At 39.5% G+C, this 16868-nt stretch overlaps 1 protein-coding gene across 2 annotated transcripts in view; it reads right to left on the reverse strand.

Moving 5' to 3' along the window:
- Window positions 1-16847, reverse strand: part of LOC131446738 (WD repeat-containing protein 70) — a 36283-nt gene extending 19436 nt beyond the window's left edge. For both annotated transcript variants that reach the window (XM_058618157.1, XM_058618156.1), the window contains exons 1-10: window positions 16800-16847; window positions 16023-16079; window positions 15835-15918; window positions 15653-15752; window positions 15314-15521; window positions 14788-14847; window positions 14418-14551; window positions 13022-13175; window positions 10236-10312; window positions 2839-3013 (exon numbers count right to left, since the gene is read on the reverse strand). In XM_058618157.1, coding sequence (XP_058474140.1) covers window positions 2839-3013; window positions 10236-10312; window positions 13022-13175; window positions 14418-14551; window positions 14788-14847; window positions 15314-15521; window positions 15653-15752; window positions 15835-15918; window positions 16023-16079; window positions 16800-16812 — 1062 coding nt within the window. In that variant the 5' untranslated portion in view covers window positions 16813-16847. The remainder of the gene's footprint in view (window positions 1-2838; window positions 3014-10235; window positions 10313-13021; window positions 13176-14417; window positions 14552-14787; window positions 14848-15313; window positions 15522-15652; window positions 15753-15834; window positions 15919-16022; window positions 16080-16799) is intronic.
- Between the last annotated feature and the right edge of the window lie 21 nt (window positions 16848-16868).

Genomic DNA, 16868 nt, shown 5'->3' on the forward strand with positions numbered 1-16868 from the left:
TGGATACGGAATGGGTACAACAGTAAAAGCTCAAGTATAACCTTGATGAAAAGCATCTCTTCAATGTCCTTTAGTAACTGCACATGTTGAAATGGGAGGAATCGTCTTCTGTGGGACTGAAGTCTCGTGTAAATGTTTATGACCAAGCTGTCTTTTGATAGTATAGTGGATCAGCGGGATTGCACTTTAAATGTTTCCATAAAGAGATGTTCAGGCTGTGGATGTACACTGGTTATCAAATCCCAGACAATTTTCTAAACATTTTCAAAGGGCTTTTTTTTCCCCCTGTCACTTTGTTTGTTTTAATTTCCAACAGTTCTATCGTTTTTTTTGACTCACAGAGTTACTATTTGACGGTGATAAAGTGCAGAATCACCCCGGTGTGTTAAGGGCCCATTTTAAGTTGGTGACTATAAATGATGTGCCAGGGAAAAGTTGTGATTGCTGACAGTAGGATATGTGCAACTTGGAATAAAAGTGGAGAAATGAAGTGAGAGGAGGACTTAATCCAGAATTATGAACTCTGGATTTATTGCAGTGACAAAATTAACATGAACAAAACGTAAGAAAGGAGGACATGCCATCCCATAACAGCACTCCCCACTGTGTTCAAAACCACCTCTTCTGGTTTCCCACTTTGAAGTCTGGAAGCATCTAAGTCCACCAATGACATCATAGCATTCCTTAGGTCTCTGTGGTAATGTTTTGGAACAAAGATCTGCACCCTCAATGCACAATGCAGAGAGTGCACATTACCTGGCAACCATTTACATGCAGTCTTGTAATTCTGGCACCGACCCCTCTGGTCAGGGAATGAGCATGCAATCACTCTCTGTGGCAGTCCACTAAAAAGAGACCTACTTGACTCCCATCATAGGATCAATCAACCAATGTCAGGGTTCAAGAGCACCGATGTGTCAGCCTCAATAGCTTCTCTTCAGGCTGAGCTTTAGATCAAGGTCATGTACATGATTGATCGTGATTGATCTGCCTGCATATTCCGGACATGAGTCTTCATTTGAGTTTGTGAGGCAGCTGCAATAAAAGCACCGAGAGGTCAACTCCCTTTTAGGGTTGTGGCTGAATTTGACTCAGCAGCACAGGTTGCTGATTAGGGCAGAGGGCACCGACTCAAATTTTCAGCCATTCAGACAAGGCAGGCTCCAGTGGTAAGGCAACAGACATCACTATTGTAAGCTGCTATGGGACGCAGGGTAAATATTTAGTTTGGAGAAGGAGGGGGTAATAAATTTCTAGAGCTTTAACCCAATCGCTTATGGTTTGCAGGTCCAGGGGAAGAGTGATGGGTGAGTGAAGAGATGGAAGCCTGTACAAGCACAGACACACTTGTAGGGAAAAACCAACACCCCCCCCATCTACTAACATCTTAAGTCCTGTGATTGGAAAGTTGACTGTTGGGAGTAATTGTCATGTAGCCTACTTCTCATTTGACTAATCTGGATAAGCTTCTCTGTCTTCTCTGTTCCAACCCACTAACTGTAGCTTAATGTCACCGTTGCTTTTCTCATTTAAACGGACAAAAGCATTCAAACTTGTCTAATGAGGTTGGACAGATGAAAATACATATAGTGAAGCAAATGAATTTCACTAGAAATTCTAGAGATATATTTAGCAATATCTGTACGCAGTCCCACATCAACTGTATTTGCCATGTTAAAATGTTGGTCCATAGTGTTTTAGTACTCACAGGTGAGTGAAATCGTGTTTGCAAAAAGAGCTAGCCATAATGTAAGAGATTATCTCTCAGGAATGTCGCCTGCAACACATCTTTGAAAATATTGACTTGTCAGTTCTGCGTGGACTCAAAACATGTGCTTCAATGCAAACACACCTTTCCTCCCCTTTCCATCCGTGTATGAAAAATAGGGTGCAAAACCTTCTCTGGCACTGATCATCGGGAAACTGTGAGTGATATCACTTTGCTGGCCAGACCCTGACCAGCAAGGTGTCACTGTGACAGACATCAACAAGACAAACTCAAGAGTAGACAGGCAGGTTAAAGAGTAACTGTCAGTGATGTAACATGTGAAAGCTTCAGAAGTGCCTCATGGTGAAATATGGAGAAAATGCATTCTCCATCTGGGAATGGAAGTCATTTTTATAGACAATAAACATTAGTCCGGTAAGTCAAGTGAAAATAGCCAAATGAGGGAGAGCAATGCTTCCTATGAGCCAAGATCAACTATTACCTCAACAATGCAAATTGTAAAAAATTGAATGAACTTTGATCACATAATTGCCTAATTAACTAATACTGGAAAACCTACGCAGGGAAAATGTTGATTGGGCCTCCCAGCAACTTCTGTGGAACTCAACTCAATCATTACACGTCAGGTAATTCAGTTACATAATCAGCTGTGTTTTGTCATACTTGTGGTGTGGCTCTAAGGACAATATTTCTGTCTGACGCTTAGCTCAAAACTCAAGTGATCACCTCAACCTCAGATCAAAATCTATCAAGAAATTTAGACTTAAACCTACACAAATAATGACATTGCGATCCTAATGAGTGCCAGTAAGTGAATGCTAATGCTGGCATGTTAACACACTAAACTTGGATAATGAAAATATTAAATATTATTGTTGACAGGCTGGATGAAAAAGCTATTCAATATTATTCTCAGCTACTTGTGGTTTGGACAGGTACATGAATTGTGGTCAGTGCTAGTGACTTCTTGAACTCTGACCCTTCTGGCCTGTGACCGGATGACCCGATTCTCATGACTCCTGTACCCAAGGCCATAACACATCCTATGTTTACAACCACATTGTTTGCACATCATGGCGGTTGGTATGCGAGTGTGTTTTAAGACTTACGCTGAGGTTTCTGTCCCAGATCTGGATGGTGCCATCCTGGCAGCCTGCCGCAATCAACTTCCCATCACGGCTGTAGGTGCAACATGTGGGTATGACCTTCTTTCCCTGAAGGGAGCGGGGTTTGAACACAGCCTTGTGCTTCTTCTCCGACTTCAAGTCCCATGTGCGCACCGTGCTGTGAAAAGACAGAGAATTTTACTCTCACCCAACTGCCATGAATCAGTCATGACATGCCTGTCCCTCAAAACACATTAAGTCATTAACACTACCCGCCACCATAATAAATCTGACTCCTATAGAGATACAGTGTGCCCCAGTCATGTTTGCCTCACATGAACATGGGGTTCGGCAGCTATTGCAGGGTGAGGGGTGAGCAAACACCAGAACAGCAGAACAGTAGATCAGTCTGACAGCCATGTCTCAAGCTTCCATGAAATTCTGATTCTCTCTTGTACATCTGTTGAACACATTACACAACCTGAAGGACTGCAAATGAGAACTCGCGAGTGCAGATATTTCAGATATGCAAGTGTAAAAAAAAGGGAGGTAAAAAAAAAAAATATATACAGTATATATATATATATATATATATATATATATATATATATATATATATATATATATATATATACATATATATATATATATTTATATAGAAGCTTTCCAAGAATATTTGACAGTTACAGATTTGTATTGAACACTGTCCCAAGCAGGTGATGACATTTTGGTAAAATGATCTTATTTATAAAGTAATCACCAGGTAATAGCTTGGTAATAACAGTGGAAATCCGTGTGGGACATAAGGGAGGAATTCAGCTTTATAATATGGTACTATGGTGACACACATTTTCAAGAGAAGGTATTACACAGATGGTAGCCTATAATAATTCTAATTACTAAACTATGACCTGGATTATACTTTAAACATACATATTATGATGTTGTTACTGTATTGTAATGCAAAGTGTTACAGTTAAACAGTTAACAATGAAGACATAGGTTTGACTATGACTATGTGTTTATTCAAACACAGTGTAAACTGTTAAAATAAGGATAGAGGATAGAAAAACTAGATTATTTAGATTTGCCCAAGTGATTGTCAGTATTTGAGAATGAATGATCCAAAAATGACAAAAGAATGTACCTACTAATACCACAAGTCACTTAAAGAAACCTTAAGGTTCATATTCATTTATTGAAATACATTACACACAAGGAAAAACCCTGTCACATAATCACACCAACACTCATACCAGACAGAGTGTGTGTCCAAATGTGTCTGTGACCTACAGCGTGCTTTCGTGATCATCATGACCTGTGGGTCACGAGGTCAGCAGAGGAGTATAAACACACAGGCAGAGCTGCTACTAACAGCCAGGCAAAGATTCCTTCGTGGCTGGATACAGAGTCACAGACACACACACACTCAACTGTGTTTGGATAAGTCGAACAATGTGATACAAATGCCAACTGAAGACATACGGTTTGAGTGAGAACTGGCAAGGGTCACATAAAACTCTGTTTGATGCATACATAAACTCAAGTTCTTCATAGGTGCAAAAGCCACGTATATAAAAGGAGGTTTCCCAGTTCAAAATTAACACTTGACTGTACTGCATTGTACAGTCAAGTGTTTACATGGACGCATGCGTGTGTGTGTGAGCGTGAGTAGGACGGAGTGATCGCCAGACTGGATGACAAATTGGTCCACCTGCTACCTCACACAGACATCTCTATTTTGTTTACAGAAGACTAAAGGCGTCTGTCAAGCCAATAAAGACAACATAACCTTTCGTGTAGCACACAAAACCCGGAATGCTATTTATCGTGAGGGCTCTTTCCAAAACATGGCACTGCTGCCTGTCAGAGGGATAAAGCCAAAATACAAAGCCCACCAGAGACTGCACAACATTACCTGTCAGAGCAGAAAGACAACATAGGGGAGACCACTCTATTATGTGGTTGTTCTAATTTATGTTTGATTTAAGTGTAATGTTAATGTTAAAGAAAATTAAATTTAAAAATAAACAAAATTACATAAAGTAATACCTTTTCATCTAGTAGGAAGAATCTGGGGTAGTCTCAGACCATATTCACTCAGGTGGTGTTTGTTTTGAGAAGGTATAATAATGAAAATGTATGCAATGTCAAAATATTCAAATGCCGCATAAAGAAACCACAAAAAACAATCAAGGGGAATACATTCACCCTTTCTTCTTCCTTGCAACCCTTGTTTTCCCTTCAATCAGCAGACCCCTTTTACTTGCATATACGCTTCACAGGGAGGTGAATGTAATAAAAATGAGACCCATACATCCTCAGTCATGCATGTGCACTTTACGAGGTAGCACCATCGTTCACACATCAACTGAGGAGTGACAACTCCCATGGCCCCAGATTTTATCTGTTTGTCAGGTTATAGGCCTAGCGGGGGTGATGGTTGCAAGGATCGTTTTCCCAGATGATGAGATAAGAAAGAAAGAGGGAAAAGATCGGTGTGCGTCCTGTATGAGGTTGTTTATTGGTCAAATTCCGGCAACTGAGCTAGGTTGTGGCGTCTTATGGCTGGTTGACTGACTTACTGGGGCTGTGTTATGAGAAAAGCGGATTAAGAGAAACGTCGCTCCATCTTCCATTGCAGATGACGGAGACAGACGAGAGGAAATAACAGAGGGATTTGGGAGGAGACAGACTGCACAGTGCCATTCAAGCAAAGAAGCAAAAGTAGAAATCCTGAGGTCATGCACTGTGGGTGCACAGGGATGCTGATTCAAGCAAATTTACAACATCATTACTGGACCAAAGACCTTTGGCAGGGCAGGTGAAGAATCTGTTTAATAAGATGCTTTGCTACTAAACAAATATACCTTATATTTAGGTCATTTAGATAAGAAATACACACATTAGATAAGATACTCATTTGCAACAGTATGGAAACCAACAGTGTCCTCTTCTGTAACTTTGATACAGTTTGCTTTCTTTCCTAATGTCATGAAACGTACCGACTAGTATTATTTAACAGGATAACATAATTATTTGTGTCTAAAGCTTTGTGTTTCTCTTAAAATCCCAGACTGAAGCTGAGAATGGTCGGCCAGCAACAAGACAAACAGCTGCAGCCAACCCTTATTTGATCTGATACTGTTTTTGTGTGCGTTGACATTTATGAATACTGAATACTGTATCATGCATTTTCTTACTGTAGGTATCAGTATGAAGTTTACATTAAAGTATCATGATTGAACCCTAACCATATCCAGTTAATGCCTAACCTTAACCTAACCACAATAAAAATCTTACCCCTAAACTTAACCTGTACCTCAGAAATGAGATTCAACCTCATTAGGACTGGCTTTTGGTCTCCATAGGGACAACTGGTCCTGACAAGGTCCTCGTTTATACCAGAAAAAGTGCTAAAGTAACAAAAACAAGCACAAGCGCACACAGACACAGACACACACTAAAGATCCAGAAGTTAGTCAGTCAAAATTCAGTCATGACTGTAGATAGAACAAGAAGGATAAATGCACTCCTTACAGATATGGTATGTGCATTCTTTGGCAGGATATGCACCATTTCAGATGTAAGGCAGGCAACAGAGATGCGTTGGACTGTGGATGAACCAGATGTGTCAAACTGTGTGAATTGTCCCAACATGCTCACGCACACTTTGTAGCGTCTGTCCTCCTTGTTCTTCCTTGTTATTTCAAGCAGATCACATTTATTTGCACAGCAGCAATATGCTAAGAGGCTAAGAGCACTGAAAACGTTATAGTCTATGATATTATCAGTATGCCGGAAATGTTTGAGTACAAAACATCCAAAATTAAAGAATCCAAAACTGAGAACTTAATTTTGTGCTGACCACTCTGTGCAAAAAACAATGTATCACCAATAGCTGCAAATTATTCCTACTAAAGGTAACGTGAGCATGATTCATTTTCAATGATAATTCCTGATTATGCCACGTGTCATGTATTGGTTAGGATGGAATACACGATTAAGACTAATAATCTGTTCCACAGCAGAAAAAAAAAGGACCTGCCATGTTGTTCTTTGGGTCTCCTTGCATAAATCTACACATCCAAGTCCAGCTGCAGACCTGACAGCAGGCCAACATGGAGGGAATCCCTGGCATTCAACCCTCCTCAAAACATTCCTCAAATCGTGTGTATTTATGTGTGCACATGACTCAACAAAAGTACCATGTGTGCCTAATTAGAAAGTCGACGTTTGTCCCGTCTCCTGCTCCCCTGGCAGAAATTTCAAAGTCACAGGGAGAGCACAGCATGCATTTTTGAGTGTAGTCTCGGGGCCTAATAAAATGATCAAGGATCAGCAGAGTTGTGTCATTAAAGCCATTAAAACAAACTACTCCTCGATGATAGTTATGGTTTGCAATTGTCATCAATGCAGCGTATCTTTTAACAACTCATTCAAGAACATTTACAGATTTTTTGTAAAAAGGTGATGTTCATAAAAAAGGCTCCAGGTCCAAAAAACGCACAACTGACATGTTCCAGTCATATTTCAGTTTATGTCAAGTAATAAGCAAGTTTAATCTTGCCAAAGAGATTGTTCCACAGGGAGAAGACTCAGCGCATATTGCCTTCACCTTCTGAGAAATAAATCTGCACTTTTCAAAGAGGTGCCCACTCTTTTCAGCAAAGACTTATTACACATTTGGCAGCTTTGGATCAAACATGAATATTGCTGGAAAACATTGCAGTTGCACAAACTCTCAACCAGAATGACAGAAGAATAAGGAATGTTGACACATTCACACACCAACCCGAACACAAATGCTTTTCACCGACTTGAGTCGCTCAATTCTGCACACAGTCCTTTCAGCCCTCACTGTGCAGGAACAAACACAACCACCCTGCTGCTGCATTTTCAAACTGCTTTATCAGTGCTTTCCCTCTCATCCATCTCCTCTCAGAGAAAAAAACTGTCTGGGTTAATGAAATCATTCAAGGAGTTGGGATGCGGCTCTTGTGAATGAGATTCCACACAACTTGGGGGGGGGGATCTTTAATTAACAAGCTGGGCGGTCCAGTGATCATGCTTAATAACCTATTCAAATAAACACAACAAAGACACACAATGACGGCTGACACGGAAGAAAGACGTGGAGAAAACTTAGATGTTGGTCTGTTGTTTAAGCTGGCACCCACCGGTACTATGGGCCAACTGCTGGTCCATTCTGAAAAGGCCTCAACAGAGTCCATGTCTATTCAAAAGATGGCACTAAAGGTGGATGGGACATTGTACATACAGTGGTGAGGAGCAGTGAAAGGACAAAACACTGCCTGTTGTCCCACCATTCTAGAATTATGAATCTGTGTGGGCTGAAAGTGTAAATGTCCAGCAATGGGGGGACAACGGTGTCACATCTTTGTTTCATTCCTTCACAGCAGCTGCAGAACACATTTGCTTAAATAAACATCTTGCAGCAGCCAATTTTCTGAGGGTTTTTCTCACCGAAGGTTGCGTTTCAGTTTTGGATAAGGCAATCAAGTTGTTGCCCATAGCCGAGAAGAAAAAGCAGATTACAGATTAACATTTTACGTCATAGGTATACCCATTTTTGTTCTCTGGCATTTTATTAAATTGCATTAAAAAATGCATCCTTTTTACAAAGCATACAATCTGCCAATCCTTTTGAGGTTTCCAAATTAGGTTTGGCATTAAGGATTATTTTATGCAATTTATATATACAAGTTATATAATACCAGAGCAATAGAATTTCTTTCTTTGAACTTTTTGTATATCGACTCAGCAGCAGATTAGGCAATCTCAGCCTAAAATGACTGGATGCACTTATTTGTTATTTGAGCAAAAGAAAAAAAAGTTATCTATAGTCACTTCAATACAGTCACAGATCCTGTCCAAAAAGGCGAAAAAAAAAAAGTAAAATCCAAATCCTCACAAATCTGGATGGATCAGCCAACACAGATTAAAGAATCAAATATTTTAGTAATATGATCTGTATGTTTGGCACCTGTTAAAGTCTTGGCAGTTACTTTGTTTGTACTGGTGATATTTTGATTGAAGAAGTGAGATTTTTGAGGAATAGTGGGCCGACCCTCAAAGAAATAAAGCACTCTGTCAGGTCAACCCCTGAACTGCACTTCACATTTCTTTATGATTATAAGTAAAAGTGCTTCATGAGAGATTTAAGAGGCTAAATTCTTCCACCTGAAAATCACTTTAAGCAATCCCTCCCTATGTCTGCTCTCTCTTCATCACTCCCTCTTTCTCTCTGTGAGACTCAGGTTGTGGTGCGGACCTGCTCTGCTGCTGTGAACCTTCTCACATGCAGCTGTTCTGCCTGTGAATGGCTCCCTGTGCGCTCCTCTCCTGTGAGCTGGCCAGAGGCAACACCCAGTGCTAACGTGCCAGGGGAGGATTTCCAGAGCCTCAGTAAGAACTAAATAAACCAGCCTCCACATCTGGGAGAGCTGCTTCAGTGGTAAACACTTGGCTGCGGGCTGCCCACAAAGCCAGGCCCTTGTTTCCACTTAATTATGATAGCCATGGGTTTCTGCACTGCTGCCTGTCACACTCACTTAGACTCATCACTGTGCTCTCACTCACAAACATCCATGCACACCTATACACACAATGTGCTACGACCCTAACAGCCATACAGTGCTGTTCTTAAAGAGGTGAAAACTGCTAAAGCTGTGCTCCCATAACTGGAAAAGGGAGACATGCATGTCTGACATATTGTTATCTCTTGCCGTGTTGTTCTGGCCTAAATTACTGTATACAAGCAAAGAGTCACATATGAATAATGTCTACATTAAAATGAGCTATGTATAAGTACACAGCTGTGAGGCCAAGTTAAGTCTCCAGAGGTTTAGTCAGGACTAGAGGAATCCCTTCTGGTGACAGAGGAGAGCAAAACAGAGTGAAGTCTGCTCAGTGATGAACATTATCATGGACACGGCATATAATTCTACATAAGAAGAATTGGACAAAGGAAGTAAATCTTAGCACTCAGGGTGTGCGTTTATGAATGTTGTTATTAAATATGCCACAATCTGTGGAATAGCAGAACAGAATAAGCTAAGCTCGAATACAAAATCCATTATTTTGGTAACTCGAGGCAGAATAAGACAGGGCAACACACTGTATTTCTAAAAACAAGCAGTTTCTTCATTTTCCAACAGATTTCATGAATGTCTTTTACCATCAATGACACACTTTTTTGCTTGAAGACTAGCCAACGTATACATTTAATATGTGTGTGTATCTAGTCACCATTGTCATGTTTCTCCTACATAAAATGTATAGGATTAGGTTTTTCTAAGATATATAAACTTAAAGACAGACAGAGGGCAAGAGTAAGGCTCTGGCTACAAGACACAGCTCACTTATGTAGAACTCACCCATCGTTGGAGCAGGTCATGAACTCCTCTTTAATCTTGGGATGCCAGCAGCCACTATTCAACATGGCTGTATGACCCTGAAATGAAAGGAAAGTTAAAATAGACCAGATTTGCACTAAAAACATTTGGTATCAAAGGTCAAGCTGTGGTGGGAAAAGCTAGTCACCAGGAAAATCCAGTGATGGTAAATTAATATAAATTTGGAAAACTCACTGCCAACAAATCACGTGCAAATACTGTTAAGGATACTGTGTCATTTTTGTCACACTGTCGGATATACATATAGTCGGAATTATGTAGGGTGACGTACACAACAACTGTGAAGCCTATATCCACAGAGACATGAGCAAATGTTCCTGGGAGGTACAACAGTTAAAAGTAAAAATTTATTTCATCCAAAAAATATTGAAATTGCAGTACTGTTACACCCTGCTTATTGTGCACTATAATGCAATTTAAGATATGGCCACAGCCATGAGAAGATAAATATTTAAATATACACACAAACACAAGCTTGCAGTGCTCACTGTGCTGTCTTATTGAATGAGGCATAAAAGAAAGAGCATATCATTAAGTGCAAGTCCATAGAAAGTTGACCGTTTGATCATTTTGTTTTAACCTTGACCCTCAACTATCGACTGAGCCACTGAGCACCAAGCAAAAGGATGTCTCCCGGCTTCAAACAGCAATCGAGTAACTTTTAGACATTTCCTCTGGTGGAGCAGTCCTGTGGAGAATTACTCATAACAAATGACTTCAGAGAGGAATACCCCGACAAGATGCCTCCCCCACTGCCAGGTCAGAGAGGAACACTTGAGAGTGCACCAAAAAGACTCCAGACATGTCATACTGCTGTATGACAGGATGCTTGAGAAAGCAGGGGTCAACCAAATGACATGTGTGTGCATCAGGAAGAGCGACCTGCCTGTTCAATGTCAAATACTTTAAACACACCGCTTTAATAATCAGTGAGTGTCGTTTAATGACAAAAAAAAAGGATTATTAACAATAGGGTGGTTGTTAAGTTTTATGGTAAAATACACAGTCGCTATTGGCTAAGAATGACTAAGGGGCTTCTCTGCTCTGTGCAGTGAAGAGGAGCTTCATGATTCGATTAAAGGAGCATTCCTGAACAAATCTGTTTCCTTTTTCTCAACAGCTAAGGAAAACAAATTTCAAATGACTAAAGGGAAACAGACTGATATTCATAGTAACAGTAAACACAAGAGGTCATGCTTTGCTTGCATTTTAAGTCTGTGTAATATAGGCTTAATAGGTCTGTGTAACCGTTTGCAGTTATTAGATCGACTCACTGATGACAATTCAAAGCTGGACCATCAATGAATCAAGCAAGAGTCATCAGGAGATGGCATGGCTTGAGAAAATTAAAAGGAAAGACAGTTTATATTTCAGGGAAAACCCAAAAGGCAGCACCTCACTGCCTGACTAATGAACCGTGACGAGTAATTTTCCAATTCTATTCTGAAAATGACTCACTAAGATTAGAAAAGAATGCTCAGACTGATCATTATATCCTGGTGCACTATATGCCAGTGCAATAAAAACTAACAAAAAATGACAAAAGATGAACTAATGATTTTAATAATCCAAGTGAACACTGATGACAGAGTCAGTCATTTACATTTCAACCACTCCTTTCAAAAGAAAGGGTTAGCGGCTTTAAAATTTGTAACTTTTTTTTCCTGTTTTCATTTTGAATTTATTACCCATAAATCTTATGGCAAACATATTACAGTCCTCTGTGCGGGGCAAATCCCTCTGCACACAGTGGGATGAGTTGCAGAGAAGTAATTGTCTGTCAACAGAGGCAGCATAAAGGCAAGGACTTAATTATCACATGAGACAATACTAATCGACTGGGACGTTGTCAGCAGGCCAAAACGCATTTTCACTGAACCAAACGCTTCCTTCTGCACCAGATGGAACTGAGCAGGGCAAGAATTTAGGACATCCAGGAAAACACTACTTGTAATCAATGGGCCTTCACATGTTCAAGCAATTCCTATGGGTGGTATAAACAATGTCTAAATGCACCGCAGCTGGCACAGATGGTTAATGACCACCAATACGGCTTCCCTTAACTCTGCAAAAACCAAATACGGACACTTAATTAAGATGTTTTGTAGGATGTCTTTGTGGATGCAGGTACAACGAAGAATTGAACCGCAACAGTGTTCCTCTCCCCTGAGAGGGCCACACAGACCATTATCCACACATACAACAGTCCAGCTATAGCTACATCTTGCTACCATTACTTGTTGGCAAGATTAACCCACAGATCAGAAGAGCAAGGCATTCATCCTGCATTTAGAATAACTACTCACTTTTGACTGCACTGCTGTTGCTACAGAAATTAATAACAGGTTTAAGATTATTTTCCAGTTTATTCCAACTCTTAGTCTTATTTTTATTGTGGCAGTCATCATTTTGATAGGTAATAATAACAAGTCGACTGCCGATTCAAATAAAAAAGCAGAAAATAAGGCAAATTTCAAACAAACACCAGTTTAGTTAAAAAAAAAATAAAGAGCAGTAAAATATTAGCCAGTCCATCTGTCGTAAACTTTCATCTCAGTTTACAGACTGAGATGAATAACTCATGTTTATTGGTCATGCTGAGCTTATTGTTGTTGTAGTGATAACACTGTGGTGAGCACATTGTCTTGATCAACACAAACAGTGAATAAAAACAGGGAGAAAAAAATGTAATAAATCCCAATTAAATGTGAGCAAATCTGGAATATCATAATATATGACATGCATACCTTGGTGTTGGCCATATCCACAATGTACTGGTCTCCCTTCACACACTCCATCACATTAAAGCCATCACGGTCCAGCACCTTGGCCTGTGCATTACCAGAAATGACCAGAATGACGTCACCAGTGATGCTGTACTGCAGGGTCTTGATCTGATGGCTGAAGGGACACACACACAAAGACACATCAAATATTAAGGACACAGAATAATACACAGAAGACGCTTTTGAATCATATATCTGTGGTGTCGATAAGTGTCTGTTTGTCAAGCATCTGTGAGCTTTTGCATGATTACATAAGAAAAAATTTAGTTTTTCACATGGGTGAAGAACAAACATAGATACAGGTAGCTAAAGGAACAAACAGTGCCACATCTGATGTTGATTTAATGATTACTCTCTCTGATCTTAGACAAGCAACACACAAACACAGTAACAATAACAGCACGTAATGACATTTTAAAACAAATTTAAAGAATAACAAATGCACTCTTTTGCAACATAGAGTAAAATATAAACAAACAAAACACTCCGTTAAGGACATGTAGCCTAATAAAGAACATATGGTTTGCATAAGGTTTACTTAGTGCCTTACATGACAAATGTAATTTTTTTTTTGTTTTCAATTATACACTCAAAAGCACTCACGTCATCCTGCAATGCACAGCAGAGCAGGCAAGTGAAGACACAGACAACTATCTGAACCACTTAACCATAGTGAGATTAGCAAGTCAGGTCAAACTCCTATACAGTAGCATTAACACAGCAGGGGTAGATGGGGCAACAGAATCTCTGTACACAGAATAAAAAGTCCCATTGCTGAAATAAAAGTAAGGCCAGCATCAATGCCATTTTAATTGCCAGGTATCTGCATCTTTAAATAGCCCCAAAGGCTCACAATCTTCATTGTTTTGGTTTGACTGAGCTGAACAATTGCCTTTTTGAGTCAGGAAAGACGAACAGTGAACCTCAACACCACAACTTTCTATATGAAGCCCTGACTGTTAGTAAACCAAACAGGCTACTGGATCGCATTGTATTCAAATTAAATGTAGCGTAGTGCTCTAACAAGGGGAAGCCTGCTCCAGCTCTGTCCTCCACTTCCCAAAACCAAAATGACTTGAATCTTTGATGATGGCTTCAGTGAAACACAGAATAAACACACACCGACACACAAACACCCACATAGCTCAACCATCTGCTTCTGAAAGGGTCATTTTGAATGAAACGAGAGGATGTCACAGAGTTAACATGAGGCTCAATGAAGCTCAACAAATGTATGTTTGTGTATGTGTGTACACTTTGGCAGAGAGAGTGTACTGGATGATTGCATGAAACTAATTAACCACATGTTAAGCAACTGTGTTGATGTTTCACGATGTATTCTCAGAAAGTGACTCACCACTCACAAGGCTGCAGGGACCTGAAGGCCTGCAGAGCCTGGTCCATGCCCGCAAAATCCCAGAAACGAACATCATAATCATATCCACCAGTCACCAGTCGGGCTCCAGACGGGTCTAAGGCAAGAGCTGACACCTGAGGAGGCAGTTGTCTTATTTACATCTTTATTCACAACGCAATCAACAAGCCTGCTCCAGTCATTTTATAAATATTTGACAATATAGACACACTGTTTCCTCTAAAGACAACAAACATAGATACAGCATAAATAAAAGCAATTATTTTTGTTTGTTCTGTTCTGATTTACCCATTTGATATATTCCTGCAAAGAAGAGATTTATAATGACTTAATAACTGAAAGAATTTCTCACCGTCTTTGTGCCATGCTGCAGAGTAATCTCATGCGTGTCTGGAATCTTCTTCACTGGACTCTGCAACAGAAAGACAAGATTAGGGTTGTATCTTAAGTAATTTATATTTATTCCTAACATAAAGATTCAGTCAGACACAGTATTTTGACTTAAGCAAATTAGTGACAGTAAAAAAAAAATTGCAGTCACAGCCTATATACACCTGGATAGAGTATACACCAATGCACTGAAATATTTATGAGTAATGATTCACTATATATGCATATATGTAATACACATGATAATAAAATTGGAGCACATTATCTATTTAGAGTGTAATTAAAGCCTAACAAACATCACAATTTGCTATACATATTCTTGTGCTGCCATCTAGTGGTAGAATGGTAAAATTACTGCACAAACTGGTGCCTTCAGACACCTTTGTATAGAGAATATTTTTGGCATTTGACAGTAAGAAAACCACAGATGCTATTTAAAAAGAAAAAAGATGCTTAGATAATATTAATATGGGTAATTATAAACATACATCCTCATCGTCATCTTGTTCCTCCTGATCCTCATCATCACTCTGAGCCGTGCTGCCAGTGTAACCTGGTGGAAGAGGTGGTCCCACAAGCTCATCATCATCATCATCATCCTGTGCTGTGTCTTGAGGAGGCATTGGTGGCCCAATAAGCTCAGAGTCCGAATCAGACTCTGAGCCACTGTCACTGCTGCTGTCACTCTCCTGTTTTCTACAAGAAAATTGTCAAACAGAGAAAAAACTTACACCTAATGAAAGACATTTAATTAACCACTGAGGGTGTCAGATTAAATTACATGGAAATGTTAATCCAGACACAATGACTCAGAAATAACTGGTTACCTGGAAGCAGCTGCTGATGCTTTGTCTTTCTGAGTTTGGATTGATGATTTCACTGACTTGGAGCTCTCCCCTTCCTCTTCCATGTCCTTCTCTCGCTCCTCTAAGGAATCCAACAGTTACGATGACTTACTCACATACACCATGAAGCAACTTGTCACCATCATGCTTGTGGGTACACTTACCTAAAACATGCTGACTCCTTTCAATGGCTGTTCGTCGGGTCTGTTCAAAGATGGCATCCAAGTCAAATGTGCGGGCTTTCTTACCTAAAAAGGAATAATGATCGTCATGACTCATATTGTTAATTGACAATATAAGAAATAAATTAAGCATATGAAATATTTCAACAGCTGTGCTAAACTGCACATACCAAACCCAGAAAATCCCATGACGGATGAAATGTCTTCGTCACCGCTCATCTTGCTCGCTGCAAAAAAGACCAATGCAGCAATTGATTGATATATTATTTTTTAAAGATGAAAACTGTATTGACAAAATATCATGAGCAAAAATAATGGGGAGAAATACAACTTTATTGACATGTGTGAAACACAAAGATACTGTAGCAACTCCTTGACTATGACTACTAAAGTACTAGTTTAAATGTGTTCATGCTTACAAAACACTTCAGTGAGTCATAAAAGAATAAATTAAAAAAAAAAGAGTACAAAGGCTACATAGGTTGTTAGCTCCACTATATTCAAGAGTATACTTGAAAACGTGGTGGGTTAAGTATATCTAACCCATATCACATGGTACTGACATACGTTATTGAAAATGTGCCTGTATCTAAACCTGATGTCCGTCACAATGTTCTTAAACTACATAACTTATGTTCCAAACTATATAATATTAAACGCTGCCTGTGTGCTAATAATGCTGTTCAAATTCGTCATGGAAGATGCACACAGTAACAGCTTTTAATAGAGTTTAAATTGTATTAATCCCAGTTAGAGGGATTATGGTAGCTAACAAATAAACTAGAAAAACAGCAGCGACTTTTGACTCTTACTCAACAGTGGTTCACGGTTTCCTGCTCAATAGTGTGAATTTAACTAGACAATACAACCATTTACATCGGCATATACATTTCAGCTGTATAATACTAATATAAACAATAATTAGACGAGTAAGAGCAAACACTTGCCTCCTTCATCCATGTTTTCAAAGGCGTCGATGAACTCTGACCTCCGGAAGTTTTTCTTTGCGTTCTCGA

This window comes from Solea solea, chromosome 19, assembly GCF_958295425.1.
Source record: "Solea solea chromosome 19, fSolSol10.1, whole genome shotgun sequence".
NCBI lineage: Eukaryota > Metazoa > Chordata > Actinopteri > Pleuronectiformes > Soleidae > Solea > Solea solea.